General features: G+C 43.4%; 1 protein-coding gene across 1 annotated transcript; it reads right to left on the bottom strand.

Annotated features, from left to right (window-relative positions):
• Positions 1–530: 530 nt before the first annotated feature.
• Ankrd1 (ankyrin repeat domain 1) lies at positions 531–7,793 on the bottom strand. The gene is made up of 9 exons (XM_090346929.1): positions 7,715–7,793; positions 6,913–7,092; positions 5,421–5,558; positions 5,218–5,325; positions 4,349–4,447; positions 2,879–2,977; positions 2,607–2,705; positions 2,400–2,498; positions 531–1,375 (listed from the first exon to the last, which is right to left on the bottom strand). The coding sequence occupies exons 1-9, from the start codon at positions 7,739–7,741 to the stop codon at positions 1,265–1,267; spliced, it is 960 nt and encodes a 319-aa protein (XP_090203055.1). The 5' UTR covers positions 7,742–7,793; the 3' UTR covers positions 531–1,264.
• Between the last annotated feature and the right edge of the window lie 8,856 nt (positions 7,794–16,649).

Genomic DNA, 16,649 nt, shown 5'->3' with positions numbered 1-16,649 from the left:
AGGCTGAAAGGAACAATCTTTTTCTCATCAGTGGTTTTAGCACATGGTTTATAATCTGACAAGACAGCTCCCACCAGCAATCAAATCATTGACACTGGAAGGCCCTTGACCTTACCAGCCCAGGTCCATAACATAAAGATTGATAAACAGCTTTGATGGATAAACTTACTTTTTTAACGTGCAGAAACTACTCTGGCCACCTAGGGGCGCTCTTGCCACTCCATTGAAGGGAAAGAATTCCTCTGGCTATTGCGGAGGCCTTGCTGTTGTTAGGTAATAGTGCTGTCCTTGGCCTCCTTGTTGCCTGTTAGAAATAAAGACTCCCAGAGCTCCACCTGAGATCAGTGGAGTCCAGACCTGCAGTTAACTTCATCACCAGGTGATCTGTGGACATATTTTATACTGACTGCTGTTTATACAGGATAGTTCACAACTAAAAACTTGAAAAACAATAAAAAAAAAACCAACCCTCTTCCTAAGTGGACTTTTTCACATGAGATTCCCATCATACTGACAAAGGAGCTTAGAGGTAGAGGTTTTAAGTTTGATTTTATTTTGAATACAAAATATACATATAACACAATATACATTTATACATGGATACTTTACATTTCCTGTCATCATTTTTCATTAAACACAGTGGCCTCATTGACCACTTGCTTCACTGCCCTGCGCTCACCCTCATGACATGCTTTTCACCTTGGTACAGTGTGACTTGGTATTAAAAAAAAAAAATGCCACCAGGCCCAAGGGTAAGATGGCTGGCTTTCCCCTTCAGAGGTGAAATGGCTTTACTGTCACCTCCACAGAACTGCTTTTGTTCTCTTGTTATTCTGTTGTTTCCTTCACTGTCTCTACATGTCTTCCATTGCTTCATTCAAATATCACCATTCAAAACTCATGAAAAGAGGGTCGCAATAACCACCCTTGTCCTTTGAAAATACCCTGAAATATTATGTGAGTGAGGACACCTAAGACATGCGTAGGCACTCAGAACATTGCTCACGCCACAGTTTTGCTATGAGAAGGCTTAAAAGTGCTACATACAAATGGATGTTTGTGAAATTCTGCATCTCAAGGCCACTGAATAAATAAATAGGAATAAATACACATAGAATATGCATTTCATGAAAAGAAATGCAAATGCCTATCAGTGTGCTTTAAGGAACATCTTCACAATAAGTTGATAAATCAAAGCTAGTGGCTTTTGGACCATGCTTGCAAAATGCCAATGAAGAGCTCCCAGTGTGTAAGTGTGGGTCTCTTAGAATGTCACTATGCGAGAGGCTTTGTAGGAGCTGTCCTTGAGACTGTCGAATATTGCTTTGGTTCCATTCTGCCAGTGCAGCACCAGATCCATCGGGGTCTTCCCAGCCTAGTCAAAAGAGAAGAGGAAACTTGACTTGTTTCTGCCCTTACTTTCTCTACTGAGGTATCTGTGTAGCTGTGATGTGGTTTCCACTATGAGTAATTTGCAGTTGATTCAAACCAACTAGCACTGGGCTTTATGGGGTGCCTTTAGTGTTTTATATTGGTTCTACAGCTCCCCCCACCCTGCCCACCATGGAACTACCCCACGTATTAGTAAAAATCCTTCATCCCTAGACACTCAGTGGCAAGAATGCCTACAGACATCTCCACATGCTATAGAATGGGCCATGGGAGGTGGCTACATACTCCATCATATTGATTTGGAGAAAAAGCCAGTTTTTAAATTGGTGAGTATTATAGGTCTATGATGCTGCCTCCATACTCCTGAGCTGCTCCTCAAGGCACTTTCCACAACTCTTTAATGATTTATACTTATTCCTCCCGCTGATATTTTTAAGGCTCATAGTAAATAATAGTATCTCAGAAAAAAAAAAAAAAAAACAAAAAACTATGAGAGGAAGCTGCCTACATTCCCTTTTTCCAGATGAAATTCAGGGCAACTTATGCATAAATTCCTGGGACCTACATAAAAGAAACCATTTGGAGATGTGCACGTTTTAAAGCACAGTGGAGAATGGGGAGAAATCATCTGATTAATATCAACCAAGGCATGGCGGGCAGCAAATGGTGGCATTGTACATTGCTCAAAGGACAGAAGGGCTATCCTGGGTTATTCGGATGGGATATACATTAATTTAAGTTCATTATCACTGACCAGTGTGACACTTTGGCCCTCTTCAGACATGGTGGTGTCTGAATGCCTACCTGCCCTAGGATCTTCTCAGCAAGGTTAGACTTTCCCCAGGACCAGGACTGATTTTTTTTTTTAAGCAATAGGGTAGTCACCCCTTCTGTTTCTGATCATGTGACTCACTTCATGACCCAGGTCCTCCCCCCGCCCCCCACTACGCGATGGAGTATGTTCAAGACTTTCTGGGAAGGCTGAAAGGGGAGCCTGGTCTACTGACACAGTTCTTGACGTTGAGGTCGGCGCCGTACAGGATCAGCAGGCGAACCATCCGGTACCGGTTGAGCCTCACGGCGTCGTGCAGCGGGGTGTCTCCTTCCTGGGGAAAGTGCCATCTGAAGCGAGGGTGGCCCCCTGCCCGGGCCTCCCAGCTCGGCCAGGCCAGGCCGTCCCCCCCACCCGGTGCGGAGTCCCGCGGGCCACTCACCCTGTCCTTGGCTCCCAGCTCGGCCTGGCAGGCGATGAGGTGCTCTGCGCACTCGTAGTGGCCCGTCCTCACCGCCACGTGCAGCGCAGTGCTGAGCAGCTGGGAGGTGGGAGACAGGGCTGACTCGAGGAAGGACCGGCTCTGCTTCCACCACCACCACCACCACGCCAGGCAGGCCAGTCCAGACCCCTGCATCCGGGTGCAGGGGTGGGGAGGGAGGGGAGGTGGCAGGAAGGGAACCCCGGGTGTGTGTGTGGGGGGGGCGGTCATACCTTATCTCTGGCACTGATTTTGGCGCCTCTGTTCAGCAACAACTTTAAGACCTCCAGGTTTCCTCCACGGCACGCCCAGTGGATGGCTGTGGACTCCAGCTGTGGAGGAAAGGGAAAGGGACAGGACGATGTGGAGACGTCCATCCGAAGAGCTGTCCTTGGGCTGCAAGGCTCGGGAGGGCTGGCTGTGGGGTCTGTGATGGCTCTCCTCGACGTGGCTGCTTGTAACTATTGTTATGCTTAAGCTCCATCGTGTGTGTGTGGAGGGGGTGTGGGTGTGCGCACACGGGCACATGTGCCCATAAGTGTGCAAATATGAATGACGTATAAATATAATAACATTCCCCCCAAATGTTCATGCAGGTCTGAAGCGCCCTGTGGGATCCCTGTTGCTCTTGGCCCATCCCTCGGCTCTGCATATCCAGGGCCTGTAGAAGACTGACTTCTCTCTGGTCTCCTGCTGGCTCTCTCCTATAATCCTAGAAATCAAGAGGCTGAGATCTGAGCCTCTTGGTTCAAAGCCAGCCAAGTCAGAACAGTCCCTGTGAGTCTCTTATCTCCAACGAACTACCCAAAAACCAGAAGTAGAGCTGTGACTCAAAACCGTAGAACATTCACCTTAAACCAAAGAGCTCTGCCCAGGCCCTGAGTTCAAACCCCATAAGCCAAAAAAAAAAAAAAAAAAAAAAAAAGATTGACTTCTCTCTACTCTATCTGGCATCTCTGGCCATCCAATTTCCACATTCATGTCTGGTGCCTCCCCATTATCATTTTTCTAAGTTTCTTTAATTATTTTAAATATGTTTTGTCTTTGGATCCAGTTTAAAGCAATCCCTTTCGATTCATTCCTCCTATTCCTTTTCCATCTTTCCATGAAGATTAGGCTTCCCAGCACACTCTTCAGTCCATAAAACAAGCTGTGTCTGGACTGGTCTTTGTAGACATTGCAGTAGGTAAATTATTAAGGTCTGAACAGCAACTACTTTCCCTTTGAATCAACTCATTTAGTATGAGGTCTAGCTCCAAATCTCACCCTGGAGGGCAATTGGCATCTATCATGCAAAGGTTGGAGGTAGAGAATTCTTACACATTGCGAGGGGCTATGAGCAGGCTTCCATGTAGAATGCAGGGACAGGGACGTTGAAAGGCAAGTGTCAGCTGTATTTCTTTTCTCTGTAATGCCACTGACTTGATAATGACCCAAGTTGCTGGTGAGGTTATTGAATTCTGCTGGGCAGCTTTCACTGAAACACTTTTCACCTTTTCAGTATGTATGAAAATGCCTTCCATATGATCTGGCTCCATCTCCCAACTTTTCTTTGTATGAAGAAATGAGCTTTTGCCTAGTTCGCACAGATCAATTTTCAATCCAATTGGGCTAGGTTTTTGTTTTGTTTTTTTTTTTTTCCATTGTAAGTTTTCTTCCACCTACTTACTTTGGCTCATTTCCAAGCAAAGAAATATACTTACCATATCACGGAATTCGATCTGGGCTCCAGCGTCCATTAGCTTTTCCACAATTGCCAAATGTCCTTCCAAGCATGCTCTATGAAGAGCAGTCCGTTTATACTGTCAGAGATGTTTAAAAAAGATAGCATTGCATGTATAAATACACATAATCCTTTAAGAGGCATGAAACTGAGGGCCCTGATGACCTAACAGATAGAAACTTCAAATTAGAAATACGAGGTTTACTAGAATTTCAGAATTAGAGCAATTATCTTGCAGCCAGAATTGGAGCGTCCTGTCATATAGATTTCTAGGTGGTCAAAAACTAACACTGAGACATGTGTATCCTTGCTCCTAAACAGGTTTCCTCCAGCCATCAAGAATTGTTCCTAGATTAAATATGGGAAAAAACCCTGCTTCACTCATTTGTAAGAGAACAAAAGTGTCCGTTTTAGTGGGGTCTCCAGTTTAGTTGATAAGGAAAGAGCTCATGATTTCTGGCAAATTGGATCCATATGAAAGATGAATAACCTAATGGAGCTGAGGCAACTTTAGGCATTTCTTCTACTCCAGTGGCCTCTGCTTATAGATTAAGAAACGGAGGTAAGGAGAAAGTAAATGAGCTGCTCAAAATCAAATACAGTAGCCAAGTAATGGCAGAGCTACAACTTGAATTCCATTTTCTAGATTCTGTGTCTAATGCCCATGTATATGAGTCCAAACATGATGCTAATAACATTCAAAACTGATTTCTGACCCTTCCTTATTAAAAGCCTACCCCAAGATTGTAAGAAATTAAATTGTACTCGTATTAACAGAATTATGTGAGTACAAAAAACTTATGAGAAATAAAAATAATAAGTTTTTGTAGGACTTAATATCAGCCTTACCTCATCACAAACATCTGGGTTGTTTTTGTCTGACAAGAATTTTTCTACTACTGGCACTTTATTCTCCAGGGCAGCCTTCAGGAATGTAGGCGCATCCACAGGTTCTGTCTAAAGTAAACACACAAACACAAAGGATGGAAACTGACATTCAATCAACCCCCTGTCCAATCCAACACAACCCCACCAAACTCAACAATTCTCACAATGATTTCAGGTTCTGGTTCCTTCACAATGGGAATTTTAGTTTTCCTGTATTTTTTCCTCTTCTTCAGTTGAATGATGATTTCAAGGTCTTCTAAATTTTCAAGCTTGGATCTCTGTTCTAGTTTTTTCTTTTTGAGCTAAAAAGAAATTCATATTTTAAAAACAAGATGACTCCTCCTGACCAACTCTCTGGTGGTGTCTAAATAACACTTACAAGGTTGGAGGTAAGTAGATGGATCATTTGGGCAAAAGGAATTAAGTAAATCCTTGATTTCAATTTGTTTTGTATCCAATTATTTCATTGTCTTTATTCTTAATTTTTTTTACTTTGATTTAGTGGAAACTCAATCTAGCCTCTAAGTGATTTTGGAATGCATACTACAAACAAGCCCCAGATTTCTGTAGAATTAAAAAAAAATCATAGTCAAAAATGAAATTGTTTTCTAACCCCAAAGAATCAAATGATACACAAATTCTAAAATATCAATGTCACTCTCTTTCAGGTACCCATTAATTGGGAAAAGATTTATCCAGGGATACTCTCCCACCCCCAGCTAACTAAAGCACTTGTTAATGTCTGTTAGTAGCTAATGAAAAGCCAACAAACATGTAGTGTCAATAGATAACAGAAATACTGTAACAATGATCCATGGACCACAAACCAAATTATTGAGAAAATTATCTCCTTTGTTAAGCAGATAATTTAGGGCACCGGAAATTCATTGAACATGATTGTCTTCCCAAGCTTATCTTTCAACTAAAGCATGCTCCTAGCACACTAGATCATAAATATGGAATTCAGAAGTCATGATCTTACTTATTATTATTACTTATTATTTCCCAGCCAGGCACCAGTGGCTCATGCCTGTAATCCTAACTACTCAGAAGGCTGACATGTGAAGATTCTGATTTGAAGCCATAAGCCTGGCAGGAAACCCTTATTTCCAATTAACTACCAAAGAAAGCTAAGTGCAGAGATGTGGCTCAAGAGTTAGAGTGCTAACCTTGAAAAATTAAAAAATAAAAAAATGTTCATGGACCATGCCCAGGCCCTGAGTTCAAGGTTCAAGCCCTAGGTCCAGCACAAGAAGTGGGGAGGGAAAGGAGGGAAGGGGGAGGGGAAAGGAGGGAAGGGGGGAGGGGAGGGGAGAGAAGAGAAGAGAGAAAAGAGAAAGGGAGGGGAGGGAGAGAGAGAAGAGGGAGGGAGGGAGGAAGGAAGGGAGAGAGGGAGGGAGGGAGGAAGGAAGGAAGGAAGGAAGGAAGGAAGGAAGGAAGGAAGGGAGGGAGGGAGGGAGGGAGGGAGGGAGGAAGGAAGGAAAGAAACGAGAGGAAGGGAGAATTACTTCCCAAGTCTGTCCCACATATATTGAATTTGGTAAAGAGACATATTTGGATAGAATGAGTTTATTTCCTCTCCCTTCCCTCTACTTATACCCACCCCACCCAGCCCTCAAATACCCATGTGGAGTGGATTATATAGAAGGTTCTTACCTCTGCCTCTCGCTGCTTCTCGCTCTTCCACTGTTGCTCTCCCAGGCTCACATGCTGGGCTGGGAGTGTCTTTAGATCCTCCTGTTTCTCCAAAGTGACAGCAGCTTCATATTCTCCATCTCTGAAGTCCTCAGGAAGGAATTCCCCTGCCTCCCCATTGTTGTTTTTCTTCCCTGTGACCTACAAGGGACAGGGTGAAAGGGTCAGGGGCCGTGGGGCTCCCCACAGGATTCTGAGAGAGGTCTTTGGTCTTTGCTTCCTGCTAACAGCCACCAGACAGAGGCTCTGTGTCACATCTCAGCTGCAACAAGTAGCTTCAGATAGGCCAGAATAGCCTCTAGGTGCTTGTCCTTAAATGAAGTCCTAGATCAGGCTGAAACATTTTAATTGACTTTTAATGTACATAATCACACTTCTCCTGAGAAATGCATGCACCCTTACACTTACATGTCCTTGATGTTCTTTAGGTAATTCTAATCATTTCTGCCTTTGACTTATAGTTTCCATGCATTATCCTTGCTATGAAACTTTTATCCAAAGGCATTTTGGTAACTATATGTGATTCCACAGTCCTGTCATAAAAACCAATGAAAAGATAATAAATAAGAACTATGCAGCGAATTCATTCCTGGCAGCTCCAATGTTTTGTTTTTTTTTTCATCACATAAACCATCCTTTTTCTTCGTCTGACATTTTCAGACTTTCCTTTACACTATGCCTGAAAGAAAAGAGCATTACCACTCTCAAATAAAATCTAACATGAAGCAATTTGCACTGCTCTGAAAGAACGTGCCTTACATACCAGCTCCTCTACTTTCAGCGTCATCATGCTGCTGGCGGGGAGTGTGTCTGTATATTGTGCTCCTGTGGAAGCACGCTCTGGAAGTGGCCCTGTCCAGTTCCTCCACACCACTGCGCTTATATAGTTTGGGCTGGGTGAGATAATCTTCCAACCTGGGACCCAAGTAACACTCCCCTCCCCCTCCCCAATGGCCAACTCAGAGGCAGGTGAATTTTCATACCAGACTTGGTGTCTGGGAAGCTGGGGCAGGAGGGGGGGTGGTGGTGACAAGCCGGCCACACTGAATATGTGAATCAGAAAGAAATGTGAGAGGCCCATTCCTTTGGCAGTGACCACACCGCTCAGCAATGCAAGCCATCCTATTTATCGGGAAGCCCGGGACAGCTGTCTGTTGATATTACACCATCCATCACTGCTCCTTTTCCTTCTTTGTCAGCTTTCATATGACTAACCTAGCAGGGAAATGTGAATGTCCTGTATATCATCCTCTCACTAATATCTTCCTGATAACTGGACTTATCACGGCTTCACTTGGGGGACGTGTTGCTTCAGAACATCCTATCCCCGTGGGTAAACAGCCCGAGAGGAGAGGATCAGGGGCTTGGTGGCACTTGTCTATATCTGTTTGGAATTTTCTGGAGTGATGTCTGAGGCTAAAATGGCCCCATGACATGCCACCTTACCATCATTTTAAGATTCAGTAATGCACTTTTATTTTATGGTGTCACTGGCCATAATTAGCATATGACACGCTGTGTTCTAAAACAGAAAATGAACTGGGGAATTTTTCTTTCAAAATGGATCAGAGTAGTCCAGAGATAGATTATATGAGATGGTTATTAGCCAACAACATGACTTTGATTCTGTCATTGAGAAGACTCCGAAATGTGGGAGAGAGTCTCCAGGACTGAGCTTGTCAAAAATGCAGATTTTGGTCATTGGTAACATCCTTACCTAGCATGTGTGAGGCCCTGGATTCTATCTCAGTGATAAAAAAAAAATGAAGAAGGAGAGGAGGAGGAGGTGGAGGAGGAGAGGGAAAAGAGAGAGGGAAGGAAGGAGGCTCAATGAAGGGGAGGGAGGAGGAGGAAGGGAAGGGAAGGGCAGGGAAGGGCAGGGAAGGGAAGGGCAGGGCAGGGCAGGGCAGGGAAGGGAAGGGAAGGGAAGGGAAGGGAAGGGAAGGGAAGGGAAGGGAAGGGAAGGGAAGGGAAGGGAAGGGAAGGGAAGGAAGATATCTGGGCCTCATTTCAGGAATGGTGACTCCTCCCAGAACCTATTATTTTTTTTTTCAAAGCACTTAAATGATACTGACACAAGATTTAAGACAAAGGGCCAGAGAGGCAATATGCTTTGTTGTGGAGAAAGGTATAAAAGACCTGTGTTCTGCTCTGAGGTGTTAAGTTGTGAAAAATATTGTGGCTTTCCTTACAGTTCCGGGAGAAGCTGAGGTTTCTTGCCAAAGCCATTTAAAATCTTATCTTTTAAGTTAAAAAAAAAAGAATGAGAAAAAGGGCATATTAATGGAAGGCTGTGTTAATTACATTTTTTTCACCTTTTTGTGTGTCTCTCTCCTCAAACCCACCATTCAACAGATATGCTTTCATTTCTTGTCTCATCCCTCACAACCATCAGCCAGTGGATGGTATGCTTCTTGAACTTGCAGAGTGAGACAGCGCCTTACAAAGGAAAAGAGTAAAAAAGAGGGGTCTTCCTAATAATTCTTATGCTATGGGTTTTCCATGATAATGTCCTGTCATACAAGAGATATGATTAAAGGACATTTCACAGTCTTTTCTTTTAGGTCTATAAGTTGTTATAGATAGATAGACAACTATTCTGTCCATCAGAAACAGAAATCAACGAGCTCAGATCAGATTTCTTGCAGCATTTCCTACCAGGACCGGCCCAGTGCCCAAACAAAATTGATTACAAGTCTTTTCCATGCTCAAGTCAACTCGAACATTGCAAAATGGTTAGGAAAGCTGACCCAACTCCTTTCTGCTGCAGTCACTGCATTATTCCCCTCTTCGCTGCCTCCAAGACACCCTAGAGAAGACTTTGCAAGTAATTCCATTGGAATAAGTAATGGAATGAACTTCAGGCCAGCAAAATCACTGATTAGCCATCTTCCCTAGTGATGACCCAGTTTAGCATTATTAAGAGAGAATTCATTTTTTTGAATGTGTGTGTGCTTGGAGGAGCCCAAGTTCTCACACATGCTAGGCAACTCCAAACCTCCAACCCCAATGACGAGCGCTTTGGAAAGATACTTTAGACATATTTAGCTATATTTGTATCCATCATAATTGAGATTAAAATCTCTCAATAAGAAAAAAGCTCTCTGTGATTTATTTTAAGGGGCCTTCTTCCCACCAAAATTCACCTAGCAGATACATTTTTAAAATTGTTTATTTCACTTCATCATAGCCTCAGACTAGGCATAATTTTTTCTTACCTAGATGAATTAAAGCAACAAAGCTCCTAATTGGATCTCAAATCACTTAATAATTCATTGTTTACATCTTTGACCAGAATGACTAGAGAATGATCCCTGAGCTCTGCTGGTATTGCTACAGAGCATTTTCCCCTCCTCTCCAGATTCATGCATTTCAATGGGGGAAATGAGAAGTAAGCAGACTTATAGCCCTGTCTATGGAAAGAGGAAGCTAGAGGCTGAGAAGAAGATCCTGAAGCACTTATTGCTGGCATCTAGGAATGAGAAAGGTGCCTAGATACCACCTAGCGTTCATGTGCCATAGCTTAATAACAAGGACAATTTTGTCTTTTTTTGAAAATAAAATATGGCAATATTCTGTTTTTCTTTTCTGTTTGTATTTATGTGCTGATATTGGGGCTTTACCTCCAAGCCTCACATTGTCTCTTTCTTAGCTTTTTCTCTCAAGGCTGATACAACTACTACTTAAACCACACTTCCATTTTGGCATTTTGATGGGTAACTGTGGAGAAAAGTCTCATATGCCTGAACTGCTTTTGAATCTCCATCTTCAGATCTCAGTCTCCTGAGTAGCTAGGTTAATAGACATTAGCCACCACTGGCTTGGTATATTTTAATTTTATATTTTATGTATATATGGTTATTAAAAATTAAAATAGCACAGGGAGAAAGTTGCTTAGTTGAAATCACACTGACTGTTGAACTGATACTTGATTTTTTTCTCAGTAATGTCTTTGAGAGCATCTTCTATCAACACAAACAAATCCCATTATTTTAGACAAGATGGTTTCATGTGTGGGCAGAGCATTTCTTACTTGCCTAGTTCCTTTCTATGAACACACAGGCTGTTTTTCACAGGGTCATCTGAGGGGATGGTTGAGAGAGGGTCTCAAAGCTGGCTTTCAATTCACAATCCCCCTGTCTTTACCTCCTTGTTGCTAGGATTACAGGAGTGAACCATCTCTCAGGGATTATTTTTATTTTCTGAAGTTTTATAATGTATAAGATTTTACTGTTATTAATACTTCTTGTCCTTAAAACACCTAGGTCAACACTAAAAAGGAAGAGCCCAGGGACTGTAGCCAGATTCTGACTTGAAAGACACCTTGTTCCACTGTTGTGCTTCTAATCACTCATTTGTCATTCTTCTTAAGAGCTACCCAGTCCCAGCTGTTGCTTACCTTCCTTGGCTTAGACCAGTGCTGACTCAGTTTGTTTAAGAGTCCAGGCATCCTCCAAGCCAAGCATACTTCAGTTACACATTCAAATATGCCAACGGCAGGTCAGTAAAGTGAAGCAACCAGGGTTTAAGGTTGCTGCCCCTCACTTGGGAATCCAGGAATGGAACTGCCTGATTTTGAGAAACAGAGATGTACTGGAAACATCTTGTGGCATCATTGTGACTTTATTTCTTGCCAAAGGACAGAGGGAAAACTAAAATCTTTCTACCCAGACCCCTGGGTAAGAGCCAACTGGACTGCCCATCTTGGAGATTTTCTTTTCTCAATGCCGGGGGCGTCGGACACCTGAAATAAGTAAATGCTGGAAACTGCATCCCCTCCCTCACCCTGTCCTCACTTTCTAGTAAGTGCTTTGTCACAGTAAGTCAATGTATCTTACTCATATCAGCCAATAGATATAAAGACCAACGTAAATGATCTATACACTCAAAGAAGCTTGGTCCTCTGTTCATTGAGACATGGGACAATACAAAGTCTGACACCAAAAGTGTAGTCATAGCTAAGCTAATACAATTGCGTGCCAGCTAAGGGCATTGGGTCCCACTTCAGGACTCAAAAGGCATGGGTGAAAAGAGCTACAGAAATATTTAAATGAGACTCAGCAGGAATCTCCCTTTCTTTTCCATTCCCTTTTTATTTAGAAGTATACTGGGTCTAATGGTAATTAGCAAAAAGTCTTCTCCTACCTGCAAGTGTGATGCTTGAGCCCTCAGTTCATTAACATCTTTCCAATGTCACTGACTCTAACAAGGGCAGTTTCCCAGCTGGAGTTCCTGAGACCAAAATTGTCATTTCCTAAGGGGAGTGGTTTTAAAGGTTGGGTACCACTTAAAAGACACTTCGAAGCATTGTTGTTTAAATGCCCTTGGCACCTGTGTAGGTGGCTTATGCCTGTACTATTAGCTACTCAGGAGGCTGAAATCTGAGGATCACAGTTCCCAGCCAGCCTACGCAGAAAAGCCTGTAGTCTGTGAGACTCATCAATTAACCTTTCTTTTTTAAGTGGCACTATGGCTCAAGTGGTAGAATGCTAGCCTTGAGTAAAGAAAAAGCTCTGGGACAATACTCAGGCCCTGAACTCAAGCCCAGGACTGGTGCTTGTGCACGCTTATGGGCATGTGGACACACACGCGAGTGCACACACACACACACACACACACACACACACACACACACACACACAGAGTTTTATGCTCCTCTAGGGGATGGGGAAGTGGGAAGTTGTTTTCACTTGGAATTTTAGCTATTTGGGGGGCTGACCATTTAGAAAATGGTAAGGGCAACAGTTACAATTTAAGAAAGAATGGGCCTGTGGGTTAGAATGTGAGTGCATAGTCGGTGCGGTGGCTCACGCCTGCAATCCTAGCTACTCAGGAGGCTGAGATCTGAAGATCAAGGTTCAAAGCCAGCCCGGCACAAAAGGACCTGAGACTCTTATCTCCAATTAACCTCTAGAAAACTGGAGGTGGGGCTTGGCTCAAGAGTAGGGTGGTAGCCTTGAGCTGAAGAGCTCAAGGACAGTGCCCAGGCCAAGTTCAAGCCTCATGACCACCCCCCACACACAAATGTGAGTGTGTATAACGGCTGGGGACTGATGAAGAGTTGGCACTAAAGAACTTTAAAAAAAAGAAAGCAAAGAAAAAAGAAAAAAGTCTGATTGTCATAGCAACACTCAGAAAAGATTTTGATGCAACTTTGGAATTACTTCACACCCAATTACATAGGACTTCCACTTGGAATGAGAGATAAATGCTTCTGAGGCTGCAAAGAAAAATCCACTTAACAGTTTCAGCCATTTATTAGAGCAGAGGAGAGTTATTTTCAAAATGCAGTTTTGGAATTCAAACAGGATTATTGGAAAAACTATTTTCTCTGTGTAGTTTGGATTCTTCTAATAAAAAAAACAACAGAAAATGCTATAAGGCTTTTTAACCATAAGTACTATGGCAAAGAGCGGGGTAGTTATGGCTAGTTAGATACTGAACTGACATTAAAACCATCCGAGGCCATCTGGAAGGGCCAGGCTAGAGCAGGCAGGCAGGAGCCTCTTTAAGGACTGAGCCTTCCCTTTCTATGCTTCCTGGCTGGCATGAAGGATAGCAGTTCATCACAAATGCTATGGCTTACGTGAATCTCTGCAGCTGGTCTGTGCCACTCTAGCTTTCAGGAAGAGCATCACCATCAAAACCATTTACTGAGTTGGTTTTTTTACTTTAACAATGATTTCTACTAGTTGAAGGGGAAAAAGACTAAGCTGGAAGTTTCTGCCACTGAACAATCTTCCTGGCTCATAATTCCTTCCTTTCTCTTGTTTCTTTCTCTTCAAACATGAAAAAAAATCAATCACCATAGTTAATAGTAATATTTTAAGTATTTTTTTTTTGCCAGTCCTGGGCTTGAGCTCAGGGCCTGAGCACTGTCCTTGGACTTTCTCAAGGCTAGAGCTCTACCACTTGAGCCTCAGCACCACTTCCGGCTTTTTTCTATGTATGTGGTACCAAGGAGTCGAACCTGGGTCTTTGTGCATACTAGGCAAGCACTTTAACCACTAGGCCAAACTCCCAGCCCCTTTAAGTATTTTGATATAGGGTTTTACTATTTAGTCCAGTCTGGCTGGAACTTACTATAAAACTCAGACTAGCTATGAATTCTTTTGGTCCTGGTGCCTCAGTCTTCTGATGGCATATGCCATCACACCCAGATTCAAAAGATGCTTCACAAGTAGCTATTGCTAAGCTCTACTTTTGTTTTTGTTTCTGTTCTTGTTTTTTTAGGTAAAAGTTTAGTTCATTCTCCTAATTATGTACATTAGAGCATGGGACCCCTGAGGAGATTACACTCATCTATATTCTCTCTACAGAGAGCATTCTTATCAGCCAGCCTGTCATTGTGCATTTGGGATATGTGGCCACAGGAACTACGTACCAGTCTCTATGTACAATTCTTACCAAAAATGTTTAACCTTAACCTAACCACGAGGTAACTTTTAGACAATTCCAGAATGTTGGATGTTGAGCATAATAACTAGCTTCAAGTTTTGAAAAAGGCAGAACACGAAATAAACAAGAAACTCTTTCAGATGGAAAAGACTAAGGACAAGTTGTAGTTATGAACACAACTCAAGAGGATCACGAGTTCAAGACCAGTCTGAACAGAACTAATGCATATGAACCATGGTTGTATCTTATAATTTAAAATATAAAAAGCATATAATATGTTTTGAGGTATCTAGAGAAAGGGATGGTATTTTAGACACCATTAGTGACCATTAATAATGACCATTTCCTTGAGATTGGTGATGGTTTTCTGGCACTTGGCATCTACCCCTGTCTTTGGGACATGTATTCTAAAGAACTTAGGAAATGAAGTATCATGCTTTCAAATGGTTTGAAAAAGAGTATACAACTGTTCAATATATTCTTCATTCAAATCCCCACACTTTCCAAAGCCTTTAAAAAGACATTTTAGTAAACCAGACACTCCAAAACTTGACTTCTTGGAATTAAGAGATGCACCCCTGTTCCTCTCACTGCTGATGCAGCCCTTAGAGCAGCCTTGGCACACAGAAGACATTCATTAATTTTTTCAAACAAAGAAGGCGGCAGGCTAGGAATGTGGCTTAGTGGTAGAGTGCTTATCTGGCATGTATGAAGCCCTGGGTTCGATTTCTCAGTACTACATACACAGAAAAAGCTGGAAGTGGCGCTGTGACTTAAGTGGTACAGTGCTAGCCTTGAGCACAGAGAGGTTCAGGGGTCGTTCCCAGGTCCTGAGTTCAAGCCCCAGTACTGACAAAACAAGAAAAAGAGAAAGAAGAAGAGGAACTGGAAGAGGAAGAGAAAGGAGAGGAGGGGGGAGGAAAGAGAAACAGAAATGAAGGAAGGAAGGAAGGAAGGAAGGAAGGAAGGAAGGAAGGAAGGAAGGAAGAGGGAGGGAGGAAGGGAGGGAGGGAGGAAGGGAAGGAGGGAGGGAAGTCAAACTGGAAGTCAGAGAGAGCCACTATGGGGGTACAGTGCCCTGAGGCTCCTCAGGAACAAGGATTCTGTAGGGCAGCACTTTCCAGGCCATGTCATGTATTTGGTGCTGGCAGCTAGGCAGAGTTTAGGGGAGAGAAAACACATTTAGCCATAAGGCCTCAGCCAAGGCCTGCCTTCTCACCATTTCATGGATTGGACATGGCTGCAGAAATCTCTCACTTTCTGATGGGATTAGTATAGAAATAGAGCTGCCCACAGAAACTACTGGTTCTCTCACTCCTGATATTCAGGAGAAAGTTCCAGTATCTATTGACCCTCAGGCATCCTCAGATTATGAGCCCCACTTGACAATAAGAAGCAAATGGTGACACTGTCTTATCATGAGACAAGAGCTGACAGCTCTCTTCATTCTGTCTCCTGTCATGCCACCAGAGTGGTATTTTGTTGGTTTTGGGGTTTTAGAGGGTATTTTTCTTCCTTCCTTCCCTCCTTCCTTCCTTCCTTCCTTCCTTCCTTCCTTCCTTCCTTCCTTCCTTCCTTTCTTCCTTCCTTCCTTCCTTCCTTCCTCTGTCCCTCCTTCCTGCCCTCCCACCCTCTTCCTCTTCTCTTACATTTGTTTCAATATGTCTCCAGGCATACCCCACAATCCCTTCTCCTCCAAAACTTCCATCTGAGGGCTGAGAACCCAGTACCACCCCTCTCACCTCCCCTCCCCACACCCATTTCCTGGTGCATTTTCCCCACTAGTAGTGATTCATTGAGAAAGGTTCAGAGCTGTTTAACTAACCCTCTACCCTGCTCCCCAAGCATGTCACCTTGTCTAGCGTCGACCTGAGAAGGAAGAAGTGATCTTACCTCTAGCTTTGAAGGAGCCTAGCAGTGCTTTCTAAACAAAATTCACATAAGAAAGAGCAGGGCTTGTTTGGGAAAACTGTCTTCTGCTGCCAACATAAGCAGGTCTTTTAGCAGGAGGGAAGCGGTGAACCCCTTTGCTCTCCCTAGGAGCCCAGGCTCTCAGATTTCATCGAGGAATTTAGAGATCAGACTGACGCCTCTAGGGTTGGAATCAGCGCTGGACTGAGTGGAGAGCAAGAAGAGGGACGGGCACCCTTCTCTGGCCTGTGCAGCCTGGGATTGTTTACCAAGGGATGAGATCGGCCTCTCCCTGGCTCATTGGGAAGGAATGTTGGGCAAGGAGCTAGCATCTGCAGCCAGGAGGAAATGGCTCCCTGAGGAGCCGGTTTTGGTTAGGAAGGGATCAG

The sequence above is a fragment of the Megascapheus bottae genome, chromosome 15, assembly GCF_031878675.1.
Source record: "Megascapheus bottae isolate mThoBot1 chromosome 15, mThoBot2.hap1, whole genome shotgun sequence".
In the NCBI taxonomy this organism is placed as follows: domain Eukaryota; kingdom Metazoa; phylum Chordata; class Mammalia; order Rodentia; family Geomyidae; genus Megascapheus; species Megascapheus bottae.
The sequence above is the reverse complement of the archived record's forward strand: the minus strand, read 5'-3'. Positions and strand labels throughout refer to the sequence as shown.

Bases quoted from the DNA above. Each gene is read 5' to 3' on its own strand.
- Ankrd1 (XM_090346929.1), bottom strand. From the start codon at position 7,741: ATGATGACGCTGAAAGTAGAGGAGCTG. The intron at 4,448-5,217 runs GTAAGGCTGATA...CATCTCTGACAG, and splicing joins ACCCAGATGTTTGTGATGAG to TATAAACGGACTGCTCTTCA. The intron at 2,499-2,606 runs GTGAGTGGCCCG...CACTTTCCCCAG, and splicing joins AGCTGGGAGCCAAGGACAGG to GAAGGAGACACCCCGCTGCA.